Here is an 11,608-nt window from a genome sequence, read left to right as displayed (position 1 = left end):
GTCTGGTGAGATTAGTATTTTGGATTACTAAAAATCGTCGCAATCATGATTTGTTGTTGTTATAAACAATTGTTGTAAATATAGCATTACTTTCCGCGTTTTTTAACCTATTGTACCAATTTTCAATCCATTTTGGAGTTCTGAAATCATAGAGTGAGTGAGTTTTAAGAAGCTCATTGCATCATCGTTATTATAAGAGACGAAAAATAGTATAAAATTTCAACATTATTATTCTTTTCTGCAGTAAAAAAGATGCAGTACTTGGAAGCGTTGAAATACAAAGAAGCGATATTTAGCGACATTATTAAAGCATTTTCATGATATGAAATAATATAGAAAACATAAACATGTTATTTCCTTAAGAATTATCACATTAATAATTTGTTGAGGCCCATCGACAAGCAGCTCTCAACAAAATCGACCCACAACCCAAATGAAAATTTCGCAGTATTTCAGAAATAAAAGCTGGTGATGAGTTATAAATCCTTCGAAGGGTTAATGAACAACTTTTAAAAGAAGATAATACAACATTTGTTAGAAATATTATTTTATATCTCTGTTATTATTCAACAGCATTTATTTAGGGTTTAATTGATTCGTATAATAATGGCTGAACGACTTTGACGTTTTGCGATTCGACTGTAAACAAAGTGATCCTTTGTGCTCCTCACAAATTTTAATAAGTGTCCGTTGTTGAATATTAAAATATATGTTAGCCTATATGAACTATGCTTTCGTTTTTCCGTAAAAGAGCGTCGGAAGAGTTGACTGCTACACCGTCAAACTCGAGAACCCACACCACTGGTGCAACAGGATCTGTTCCTCGCCGGCGTACGCTTCAGGAACTGGGTTATCGAAACACAGATGACTTGAGAGAAACCATTTATGATTTCGTAAGGACAATTCGGGATCCAGAAAAGCCAAACACCTTGGAAGATTTGCACGTGGTGTACGAGGATGGCATAATCGTGAACGATCCTACACCCGGTAACGTGAATGTAGTACGGGTCGAGTTTAATCCTACTGTTCCACATTGTTCCTTAGCCACCCTGATAGGGCTGTGCATAAGGATCAAAATTGAGAGAAATATAAATCATTATCTGAAGCTGGATATATACATTAAAAAAGGTGCTCATACGACGGAAGATGAAAGTAAGTAACTGGGTTACACATAAAAAATAACGTTGTCTAATCTTCACACGTACGTGATGCGTTGTCAATGTTCGCAGTTAACAAACAGATCAACGATAAGGAGCGAATAGCAGCTGCAATGGAAAATCCAAACCTTAGACAATTAGTAGAAAATTGCATCAAGGATGAAGATTAAAAGACTGAACTGTTGAAATGGTAAAATTCTTTGTGGTCTTTTTGAGGTGTATGGGATTGCTTTTTTAGCCCTTGTAGAAGTTTGTTGTTATAATAAATATCTTTGACTATGAATAATGCGACCAAGCATGCTAGTATATTTTTCCGAAATAAAATGATAGCATTTATTATGATGTTCGAAATTACTACAGACATACATCACTATTACGCCTCTCCTTACACTTACCACATAAACTGTTAAATTCACTGCACATAGTATAGTATTATGTGTAGAATAGTTCAAAATATAGTATTATCAACCTAAGTAACAAACACTACTTTGTCGTTACAAAAAGTCGATAACTTTTCAAAATATTCGCTCAGAATTCAAAACTATTGTGCATGTATTGCAGTTCATCCTCATTTCTAAATAATTTTGTATCAACTACTACAATTACAAATCTAAAAGAAATAGTAGTAGTCCTTGGAAAACAGTACAAAGGGAAAGAAGTATCTTGTATGTAGCTATCTCATTCTTAGCTAGAAAAGAGTATGAAGCAGGCTATTGAGAGTAGGGCTATTTGTGACCATTTTCGTTTTAACTTTCTACCAAGAAACATCTTTACGAAACGCCCCAAGAAATATAATTCCCAATCTTATTGGAAATATTCACGAATACTCGAGCCAAACGTTGTAATCCTTTACGGTGAACAGATTTCGAAAAAATTCTGGATTAGTTTTCATTTTTTAAGAAAACCATCGGTTACAGGTAAGATCAGAGCAACCGTTTATTGCTAGAAACAGCGTAAATTGTATCCCCAATTCGTGTAGCTTTCACAAAATGGTGGTCGGAATGAAGGAATCGAAAACGGGAGTTAAGGATCAGCATTACGAAGACAGCAGCTCTGACGAGTGTGATATCCCGGCAGGCGTGCTATCGTCAAAGTTCGATAAAACCGATCTTTCGATCAACACAAATCCGCTTCCGCATGGCAAATACACTCTGATTGGTATCGATATAGATACGACGGGTCGTAGACTTATCGATGAGATTGTCCAGATCTCGGCTTTCACACCGGATCGACAATATGCGCAGTATATTATGCCGCTGATGAATCTGAACCCAGCTGCTCGTCAACGGCACCAGGTTCGTGTGATCACGGTTGGATTCTTCCGAATGCTGAAAAGCATGCAGACGTACCGTGTCATGAAGACCAAGATGGAAATTGCGGTGTTAAATGAGTTCATTGACTGGCTTGAGGCGCGGCTTCGCGAAGATGAAGGATCTGAAGGCATAGTACTGGTGTACCACGAACAACGCAAGTTCGTCCCATATATGGTCATTGAAGCGTTGAAGAAGTACAAGTTGTTAGATCGCTTCGCCGAGTCCGTGAAATCGTTCGCAAACGGCTTCAAACTCGCCGAGGATCGATGCACCAAGACGATTAAGTATCTAACAATCCGACAATTGGCAATGATCGTGTTGAACGAGAAGGAAGGATCTCGGGAAGGATTTGAGGGAAATGCAGCCTACCGAGCCAGAATGGCGTTCGAAATTTCCAGATGCTTAGCAACGGGTGAGTACAATGGCGGAAGCCCCATTTTATACTAGGCTCAAGATGGCCGACGTGTCAGCATGTGGCTTGCATGATCGAGGTTACAATTTCCTTCCCTTTTTCAACTAGCTGAACCGAAAGGAAACATCGAACTGACGCCAGTTTCTTCACCAACGGAATCAGAATCCAATTGCAAAGCCGAATCGGAGGAAACTACAGATTCATCCGCCACAATCGAAACCGTGAAGGACGAGAGTGAGCAGCTAACCGACAATGCTGAACATTCTGCAGATGTCGTGGAGAAGGAAGATTCTAAGAATGAAGAAAACTCCACTGGTGTTGTTGCATCCCGTCCTTTAACTGAAGAGGACCGTGAAAAGATGTGCACTGTGCTGTGTGAATTTGCTTCTCCTATTTCCTCTGAAATTTCCGAACTTGACGAGCAAGAGAAGATTCTTGTGCGTCAAAAATCATTGAGACCAGTATTTTTGCTCTACTTTAAGACGACAATCTACCATAGGTAAGTATCTCCTATTGCGATAGTTGTTGTTACGATGTTGAGGACACGATTTATAAGAACTATTATGATATTGCAGGGTAAAGGCTGTTACTTATAGACGAGTACTGGCAGAATGTGGCCACGATTACGAATCTCTGCGTCAAGTTTGGCTGGAGAAGAAACGAGAAGGAATGGAAGAAATCATTAACGATATTGCTGAGTTGAAGGAAGATGAACGCACGGAGTTGATTGAGCTGCTCGATTGCCACTATGATCCGGACAAGCAGGCTTTCAAGCCAGTAGTGAAGCGCATGAAGCTTCGTCCTTCTCGAGGTGAGCTGTAATTGGAATCGCAGCCTAATGACCAGCTAATTATCAATGTTTTCTCTATTGCTTTAGGCAACCCGTTCTTTTCGAACAAAAATGGCAACGTTCCGCAGAATCAGAATGGAAATACCCAGATGGTTAAAGAAAATAGAAAACCTTTCCGCAATTTTCAGAGCAATAAGAACAACATTTCCCACAACGGAAACAATATGAATAATAGTGTTGTCAAGCACCAGAATCACCAACCGCAGCAGCAGCAGCAATTCTACAACAACCAATCGTCCCCTGAAAATGGTATGCGGAACGGAGGTTCACCTGGAAAGCGTTTTTACCAGCGTAATTCACGTCGTCGCCGTGGAGGAAACAACCAGGCTCAGGCTGGTGTACAACAGAACCAGCAACCGATGAAACCTCATAACACCAACCATCATCATTCGTACTCGAACTCGAATCGGTACAATACCCAATATCAATCAGTCCCTAGCGATACCTAAGCCAAAGAGGCTACTTAAAATATGTAGGGTCAGGAGATGCAGGATCGTTTAAAAGATATCAGATTGGAAAAAGAAATATTTTCAAACCATTCTACTAGAATTGCGGAACAGCTCGTAAGCCCTTTCGTACGGTACAATTTTCGTCGCTTTTAAGGATTAGGTGCAAGCATTATATCATTTTCAATTGTTGTAGAGTTGAGATTAGTTGTAGAGATTGGCAGTAGAGTTCAGTGGATACAGATCGTATGAAAAATGCGCGCTTTTCATACAGATCTGCTCTGAATTAGGTGGCAATCGGTTTTACTCTGAGACATTTGTGTTTGATGTGAAACACCATTTTAATCTGTACCGATAGGAGACGGCATATCTTACGTAGCTTTCAATTAGACATCGAATGAATTATGTTACAATTATTAATTGATGAAAGATACAGCAATAGAAAGCAGACTTCTGGAAAGTTATGTTGCTATGCTGATACAAATATACGATGATTTTTTGCAATATTTGTTTCGTTTTTATTTATGTTATTTTGTATTTATATTATTTAATTATATATATATATATATATATATATATATATATATATATATATATATATATATATATATATATATATATATATATATATATATATATATTGTTGTTATATTATGTTTAAATGTCTCGATATTTCAAGATAGTAGAATAAAAGAAAAAAAAATTAACTACATTTAGTACTTTATTGAATTTCATTCGAATATATTATTACGTTTCCAGTGGTTCTGAGAATTCCCGAGAATTTATTTTTATTATATTGACTAAATGTCGATTCTCTAGATTGTTAATCACCAACGAAATTGATAATAAATTTTTAAACCAACGTTTTGTAATATTAAATCAAAAATGATTTGTTTCTTCATTAGTTTTAGTTTTTGAGTATGTGTAAAATACTGATCAAAATTATCGGCAATGTTTAATATTGTTAAAATCGATTTATCGCCAAAGAAATTTTTGAATCAAATAAGTGATATTGTCTTAAGCAAAAGGTCAGATTATGGCAATTATTGTTATCATGTTCATGTCATAGTCGTTGAATAGTAAATTTAAAGCCTTTTCATCATGATTCAAATAGTGAAATCGATCTAAAAAAACTTTAGATCGGAATATAGTCATCTCTTTTTAAAATACTCGGGTTCACTAACCGGATTCAAGGTAACAAACGATCGAAGCCTTAAGCCTAAGGTGCACATCCCGACAGGACCATTTCTATTCTAACGATTGTAGAAGAAACATATCGGTGAAAGTGCTCTGGAAGCAGCTTAGTTATTTTCTTGAAATATCGAAAAAATTTTCAGCATCATAATCAGTTTTCTGTGTGCGTCAACTACACCAGAAAGATAAGTTTTTTGTACATTATTCTCGTTGAGTGCATTTCAATACAGGTAAGGACATATTAACCGGTTCGAGGTGCCAGAAATCGTTAATTTTAGCAATTACATTTAATGCGTAGCTTGTACAAAATGGTTGTCGGAATGGAGGAATCGAAAGCGGATGTCGAGGATCAGCAATACGAGGACAGCAGCTTTGACGAATGTGATACTCCGACAGGAGTGCTATCGTCAAAGTTCGATAAAACCGATCTTTCGATCAACACAAATCCGCTTCCGCATGGCAAATACACTCTGATTGGTATCGATATAGATACGACGGGTCGTAGACTTATCGATGAGATTGTCCAGATCTCGGCTTTCACGCCGGATCGACAATATGCGCAGTATATTATGCCGCTGATGAATCTGAACCCAGCTGCTCGTCAACGGCACCAGGTTCGTGTGATCACGGTTGGATTCTTCCGAATGCTGAAAAGCATGCAGACGTACCGCGTCATGAAGACCAAGATGGAAATTGCGGTGTTAAATGAGTTCATTGACTGGCTTGAGGCGCGGCTTCGCGAAGATGAAGGATCTGAAGGCATAGTACTGGTGTACCACGAACAACGCAAGTTCGTCCCATATATGGTCATTGAAGCGTTGAAGAAGTACAAGTTGTTAGATCGCTTCGCCGAGTCCGTGAAATCGTTCGCAAACGGCTTCAAACTCGCCGAGGATCGATGCACCAAGACGATTAAGTATCTAACGATCCGACAATTGGCAATGATCGTGTTGAACGAGAAGGAAGGATCTCGGGAAGGATTTGAGGGAAATGCAGCCTACCGAGCCAGAATGGCGTTCGAAATTTCCAGATGCTTAGCAACGGGTGAGTACAATGGCGGAAGCCCCATTTTATACTAGGCTCAAGATGGCCGACGTGTCAGCATGTGGCTTGCATGATCGAGGTTACAATTTCCTTTCCTTTTTCAACTAGCTGAACCGAAAGGAAACATCGAACTGACGCCAGTTCCTTCGCCAACGGAATCCGAATCCAATTGCAAAGCCGAATCGGAGGAAACTACAGATTCATCCGCCACAATCGAAACCGTGAAGGACGAGAGTGAGCAGCTAACCGACAATGCTGAACATTCTGCAGATGTCGTGGAGAAGGAAGATTCTAAGAATGAAGAAAACTCCACTGGTGTTGTTGCATCCCGTCCTTTAACTGAAGAGGACCGTGAAAAGATGTGCACTGTGCTGTGTGAATTTGCTTCGCCCATTTCCTCTGAAATTTCCGAACTTGACGAGCAAGAGAAGATTCTTGTGCGTCAAAATTCATTAAGACCAGTATTTTTGCTCTACTTTAAGACGACAATCTACCATAGGTAAGTATCTCCTATTGCGATAGTTGTTGTTACGATGTTGAGGACACGATTTATAAGAACTATTATGATATTGCAGGGTAAAGGCTGTTACTTATAGACGAGTACTGGCAGAATGTGGCCACGATTACGAATCTCTGCGTCAAGTTTGGCTGGAGAAGAAACGAGAAGGAATGGAAGAAATCATTAACGATATTGCTGAGTTGAAGGAAGATGAACGCACGGAGTTGATTGAGCTGCTCGATTGCCACTATGATCCGGACAAGCAGGCTTTCAAGCCAGTAGTGAAGCGCATGAAGCGTCGTCCTTCTCGAGGTGAGCTGTAATTGGAATCGCAGCCTAATGACCAGTTAATTATCAATGTTTTTTTTCTATTGCTTTAGGCAACCCGTTCTTTTCGAACAAAAATGGCAACGTTCCGCAGAATCAGAATGGAAATTCCCAGATGGTTAAAGAAAATAGAAAACCTTTCCGCAATTTTCAGAGCAATCAGAACAACATTTCCCACAACGGAAACAATATGAATAATAGTGTTGTCAAGCACCAGAACCACCATCACCAACAGCAGCAGCAGCCGCAGCAGCAGCAGCAATTCTACAACAACCAATCGTCCCCTGAAAATGGTATGCGGAACGGAGGTTCACCTGGAAAGCGTTTTTACCAGCGTAATTCACGTCGTCGCCGTGGAGGAAACAACCAGGCTCAGGCTGGTGTACAACAGAACCAGCAACCGATGAAACCTCATAACACCAACCATCATCATTCGTACTCGAACTCGAATCGGTACAATACCCAATATCAACCAGTCCCTAGCCATGCCTAAGCCAAAGGCACTACTGAATATAAGCAGGATCAGGAGATGCAGGATCGTTTAAAAGATATCAGCTTGGAAAAAGAAATATTTTCAAACCATTCTACTAGAATTGCGGAACAGCTCGTAAGCCCTTTCATACGGTACAATTTTCGTCGCTTTTAAGGATTAGGTGCAAGCATTATATCATTTTCAATTGTTGTAGAGTTGAGATTAGTTGTAGAGATTGGCAGTAGAGTTCAGTGGATACAGATCGTATGAAAAATGCGCGCTTTTCATACAGATCTGCTCTGAATTAGGTGGCAATCGGTTTTACTCTGAGACATTTGTGTTTGATGCGAAACACCATTTTAATCTGTACCGATAGGAGACGGCATATCTTACGTAGCTTTCAATTATACATCGAATGAATTATGCTACAATTATTAATTGATGGAAGGTACAGCAATAGCGAGCAGACTTCTGGAAAGTTATGTTGCTATACTGATACCAATATATGATGATTTATTGCATTGAACTTTTCCTTCTGTTTTTTCTTATTGTAATCGAAGCAAGCCATGAAGCTAATTTGAAATTGAATATTCGGATTAAAATATATACTCATGCAAGCCACGACATGTTTTGCGTGACGCATTTGTTGGCTTTATTTTCCCATCTCGGATTAAAACATGTTTTTTCTTACGGGATAGAAATCGATTCGTTATCTATTACCATTTGTACCGAGTGTACAGAATTCATCAGCATGTATTTTGAACAAACTTTGTGCAGATGGAATATAATCTGATAAAAAATTTGGCTACTTATGAATTTAGTATTGTTTGATAACATTCGTGGAGTACTTCAAACTATCAATTGATTAAAAAACCACAAAGTGTATGTTTGAATCTAGAGGTACTGTTCGTATGTCATTCCAAGATGCTGAACACTGAACAGTATGTTGCTGTTTGTATCAGTACACTTGTATTTGCAGATGCACATGGCATAGTGAATTACGACTTCATTTTATTGCAGAATAAACAATGAACAAACAAAGAAAAATGTAGAAACAATTAAACGTATAACATTTGAAAGATGGAAATTGCAAAAAAAATCACATTGTTCAATCGCTACATGCATTCTAAGAATCCATGCCGAGATCAAATTGGAGCAAATTAAATGAGCAAACGGAATTGATTCGAATCGAATCGCCTACATTCCAATATCCTGAAAATTTGATATCAATACGTAAAATGGAAGCTATTTGAAATTCATTGAACTAAGTATTGTGGAAGAATGGTCTGTTGTAAAATCGCATACTGTTGCATAATCTTATTTGTTTGGAGAAAAACCTTCTTGCCGTCGCAAATTCAATCAGGTTCATAGTTTCAAAAAGGAAATTGTGCTATACCTTGTATCAATGTACTTCATCACCATCTTTGGCAGAATTGATGAAGGTAGTCGATTCCAATTGTGCTTGTTACTTGTGCGAATGGTTGAATTTTTTCAGGACACCGAAGGAGGAGCACCATCATTGTTTGAATCCTGTGATTGAAAAACAAAAACATAAAACTTACACATCTAGGAGCGTGGCATTTAGAATATAACTCACATCATTGGATGGTGGAGGCAGCGCCTTGTTTAGGTCGTTCCTTCGTCGCATTGACGATGGCCTCATCACGAACATGATCGCCATGAAAATTAGAGCCACGAAGATTAGGAAAAAGTTTGGGCCACCGGCGATGTTTGGGAGACTGGGAACTGAAATACCATAATTTTTACATTGTTACGCATTGAAATCCATCAGACGATAGCATTATGAGAGATGCTTTGCTATGCTAGACACTTTTAGATGGAGTAATAAGGTACTAACTGCATCGCTTGATATACTTACGATCAGTACATTCATTATCATTACAGTAAGATTGTCCCTGGCGGAGCTGGAATGGAAAAAAAGATCGTTCAGTCGTTTCTTATCTGAAATTTACGCCTACTACACGTGCCAATAGAGTTCTGAGCTGTTCTAATCAATAATATAACTTACCAACGATAACAGCCTCCTCATGGCGATTTCATGGCTCCAGAAGCACTCACACGCATCAAACTCGTCTGCCATGTTTAACAGTAAGTCGTTTGCAACAAGGATTAAAATTTCACTATCTGATCTTGCGTTGGTACACACAAAATAACACTTATAAACACTGGTGTTTTAGACTGGATTGATGCAACCTGAAAGAAAGAACGAAACATCGAACTAAGTGAAGGGGGAACATTTTCACAAATTGACGGTTGGACAAGTGCTTCGGAGGTTGTTGTCCCGACCACGAACTACTACATGCCGATTCAGGAGATGCAGCTCGAGGGAAAACTTGCGAAAGTTCCACCACTTGCCACAACAATGCCCTGGAACGCGCCACTAACAAGCATTAGGCTTGCCACCTGCGATTTACCGTCATGTTCGAAGAATGTAAACACTTACGTGGGCTTCTCACATTTGTTGATGCTTTGTCACAATGCCGGCCTGAGTGTGTTGGTTTACCGATCACCGTTTGTTGCAGCTAACTTGAAGATTTGCCTCTACCAAATGATTTTAAGTGGCAAAGCGTAATTGGAACGCAGCCAGCACCAAACGAATAAACGAGGCTAGCGCGTTGCGAATGGTTCACTTGGAGGTTCTGCTTGCGAATCGTTGACCAGCGGATTTGTTCGCACCACCTTTGTCACTGTTGCAATGAAATCACCATCCGTTAACTGCGGAAACCGGATTGTACCGTAGCGACCCGCGCCATACAAATGGGCTTTTCTCCACCTCGGAACATCCGCCTCCAGCTGGTGCCCGTCGTCTGGCTGCTCTATGTCAGAGCCCCGTGACCTTCCGGTGACTCTAAGCCCAAATATTTACGTTCTGGCGATCACCTTGCGGGATCTGGTCTGGTGCATTCAAACGCTTTTACACGGCGAAAGTTTTCACAGGAAAAATTTGCTAATGTGGCAATTTCACAGCTGCAAGCCCTGAAAAAACGACACAAAAACACAACACACACTTCTTTGGAGCAGTTGTCAAAACATCAACAAAGTCGCGCTCCTGCTATTTCGCTCTTTCGGCATGGAGTTTTGGTACATTGCATGCTCTCTTGCTCTCTCACATAGTAGCCGCTGTCATTTTAGGGCTACAGTGATGTCATTTGTTGTAAGTACTAAAATCAATGCGAACCGACAGAGCGTGGTACATGTGTTGTCTCCTTCTATTTCGTACTAAACGAAGTTTCTCTCTCACACAATACATCAGATGAACTTTGGATGAACACACGATTGGAGTTCATGGGGCTCGTGCGCTTACGCTTATGCTACCATTATTTGAACCCTTTTTTTACGATGGCACATAATATTACAGAACGTTTTAAGCAAATAGCATTGTATTTGGAGTTAGCATAAGAGCACTAAAATTTTAAATTTATGTTTCAAAATCTGAGTCCAACGAACGCAATAATAAATGCACCAGAAGCAACGGAAACATAACTTTAGTACAGCAATACAGATGTACAGCATCCAATAAAGTTTCATTACATATTTAAATGTTAGCTGAAAACGACACTGTTTTAAAATTAACAAAGCTCAGTTGTCACCACCTAATTCGTATTGAGTAGCAGTAGTACAACATTTTTTAAATTGCGGTGTGTTAATTATAAATCAACCGATCTTAACCGCCACACGTGGTCGTCTCCAGAGCCGAATTAGGATAAAAAATGTGAGTCGAAAATTGTACGTTCAACAAGAGCGAACAAAAGAGAACAATATATGTAGCTAACACTTTCCTAGCACTTTAAACACATGAAAAAAAATATATAGCGTCAAGCGAAGAGCATCGAACGAACTCGTACACCCGTATACCAAAGGAGCGGGAAAGCG

The 11,608-nt window shown here is 39.4% G+C and overlaps 4 protein-coding genes across 5 annotated transcripts; 3 read left to right on the top strand and 1 right to left on the bottom strand.

Annotated features, from left to right (window-relative positions):
- Positions 1-728: 728 nt before the first annotated feature.
- On the top strand, positions 729-1,408 carry LOC128726226 (MIP18 family protein galla-1). The gene is made up of 2 exons (XM_053820022.1): positions 729-1,152; positions 1,230-1,408. The coding sequence occupies exons 1-2, from the start codon at positions 729-731 to the stop codon at positions 1,325-1,327; spliced, it is 522 nt and encodes a 173-aa protein (XP_053675997.1). The 3' UTR covers positions 1,328-1,408.
- Positions 1,409-2,146: 738 nt separating this feature from the next.
- On the top strand, positions 2,147-4,294 carry LOC128726399 (maternal protein exuperantia-like). Its single transcript, XM_053820205.1, has 4 exons — positions 2,147-2,882; positions 2,991-3,381; positions 3,458-3,693; positions 3,760-4,294. The coding sequence occupies exons 1-4, from the start codon at positions 2,147-2,149 to the stop codon at positions 4,179-4,181; spliced, it is 1,785 nt and encodes a 594-aa protein (XP_053676180.1). The 3' UTR covers positions 4,182-4,294.
- A 1,386-nt stretch (positions 4,295-5,680) lies between these two features.
- LOC128726186 (maternal protein exuperantia-like) lies at positions 5,681-7,735 on the top strand. Its single transcript, XM_053819979.1, has 4 exons — positions 5,681-6,416; positions 6,525-6,915; positions 6,992-7,227; positions 7,296-7,735. The coding sequence occupies exons 1-4, from the start codon at positions 5,681-5,683 to the stop codon at positions 7,733-7,735; spliced, it is 1,803 nt and encodes a 600-aa protein (XP_053675954.1).
- A 617-nt stretch (positions 7,736-8,352) lies between these two features.
- LOC128723058 (small integral membrane protein 14) lies at positions 8,353-10,608 on the bottom strand. 2 transcript variants are annotated; one of them, XM_053816762.1, is made up of 5 exons: positions 10,179-10,608; positions 9,744-9,928; positions 9,594-9,639; positions 9,312-9,460; positions 8,353-9,244 (listed from the first exon to the last, which is right to left on the bottom strand). In XM_053816762.1, exons 2-5 carry the CDS (start codon positions 9,813-9,815, stop codon positions 9,206-9,208), a joined length of 306 nt encoding a protein of 101 aa, XP_053672737.1. In that variant the 5' UTR covers positions 9,816-9,928; positions 10,179-10,608; the 3' UTR covers positions 8,353-9,205. The 2 variants fall into 2 exon arrangements, with proteins under 2 accessions (XP_053672737.1, XP_053672738.1); XM_053816763.1 differs by lacking the exon at positions 10,179-10,608 and adding an exon at positions 10,022-10,078.
- Between the last annotated feature and the right edge of the window lie 1,000 nt (positions 10,609-11,608).

This window comes from Anopheles nili, chromosome 3 (genome assembly GCF_943737925.1).
Source record: "Anopheles nili chromosome 3, idAnoNiliSN_F5_01, whole genome shotgun sequence".
NCBI classification, from domain to species: Eukaryota; Metazoa; Arthropoda; class Insecta; order Diptera; family Culicidae; genus Anopheles; species Anopheles nili.
Note: the sequence above shows the minus strand (reverse complement) of the source record. Positions and strands in the feature narration are given on the sequence as shown.

What these genes read in the sequence shown, in the direction of transcription:
- LOC128726226 (XM_053820022.1), top strand. Translation starts at nt 729, where the DNA reads ATGCTTTCGTTTTTCCGTAAAAGAGCGTCGGAAGAGTTGACTGCTACA. An exon ending in TCATACGACGGAAGATGAAA is followed by an intron (nt 1,153 to 1,229) that starts GTAAGTAACTGG and finishes CAATGTTCGCAG; the next exon opens with TTAACAAACAGATCAACGAT.
- LOC128726186 (XM_053819979.1), top strand. Translation starts at nt 5,681, where the DNA reads ATGGTTGTCGGAATGGAGGAATCGAAAGCGGATGTCGAGGATCAGCAA. An exon ending in TTCCAGATGCTTAGCAACGG is followed by an intron (nt 6,417 to 6,524) that starts GTGAGTACAATG and finishes TTTTTCAACTAG; the next exon opens with CTGAACCGAAAGGAAACATC. An exon ending in GAAGCGTCGTCCTTCTCGAG is followed by an intron (nt 7,228 to 7,295) that starts GTGAGCTGTAAT and finishes CTATTGCTTTAG; the next exon opens with GCAACCCGTTCTTTTCGAAC.
- LOC128723058 (XM_053816762.1), bottom strand. Translation starts at nt 9,815, where the DNA reads ATGGCAGACGAGTTTGATGCGTGTGAGTGCTTCTGGAGCCATGAAATC. An exon ending in TGAGGAGGCTGTTATCGTTG is followed by an intron (nt 9,640 to 9,743) that starts GTAAGTTATATT and finishes TTTCCATTCCAG; the next exon opens with CTCCGCCAGGGACAATCTTA. An exon ending in TGCCTCCACCATCCAATGAT is followed by an intron (nt 9,245 to 9,311) that starts GTGAGTTATATT and finishes TTTCAATCACAG; the next exon opens with GATTCAAACAATGATGGTGC.
- LOC128726399 (XM_053820205.1), top strand. Translation starts at nt 2,147, where the DNA reads ATGGTGGTCGGAATGAAGGAATCGAAAACGGGAGTTAAGGATCAGCAT. An exon ending in TTCCAGATGCTTAGCAACGG is followed by an intron (nt 2,883 to 2,990) that starts GTGAGTACAATG and finishes TTTTTCAACTAG; the next exon opens with CTGAACCGAAAGGAAACATC. An exon ending in GAAGCTTCGTCCTTCTCGAG is followed by an intron (nt 3,694 to 3,759) that starts GTGAGCTGTAAT and finishes CTATTGCTTTAG; the next exon opens with GCAACCCGTTCTTTTCGAAC.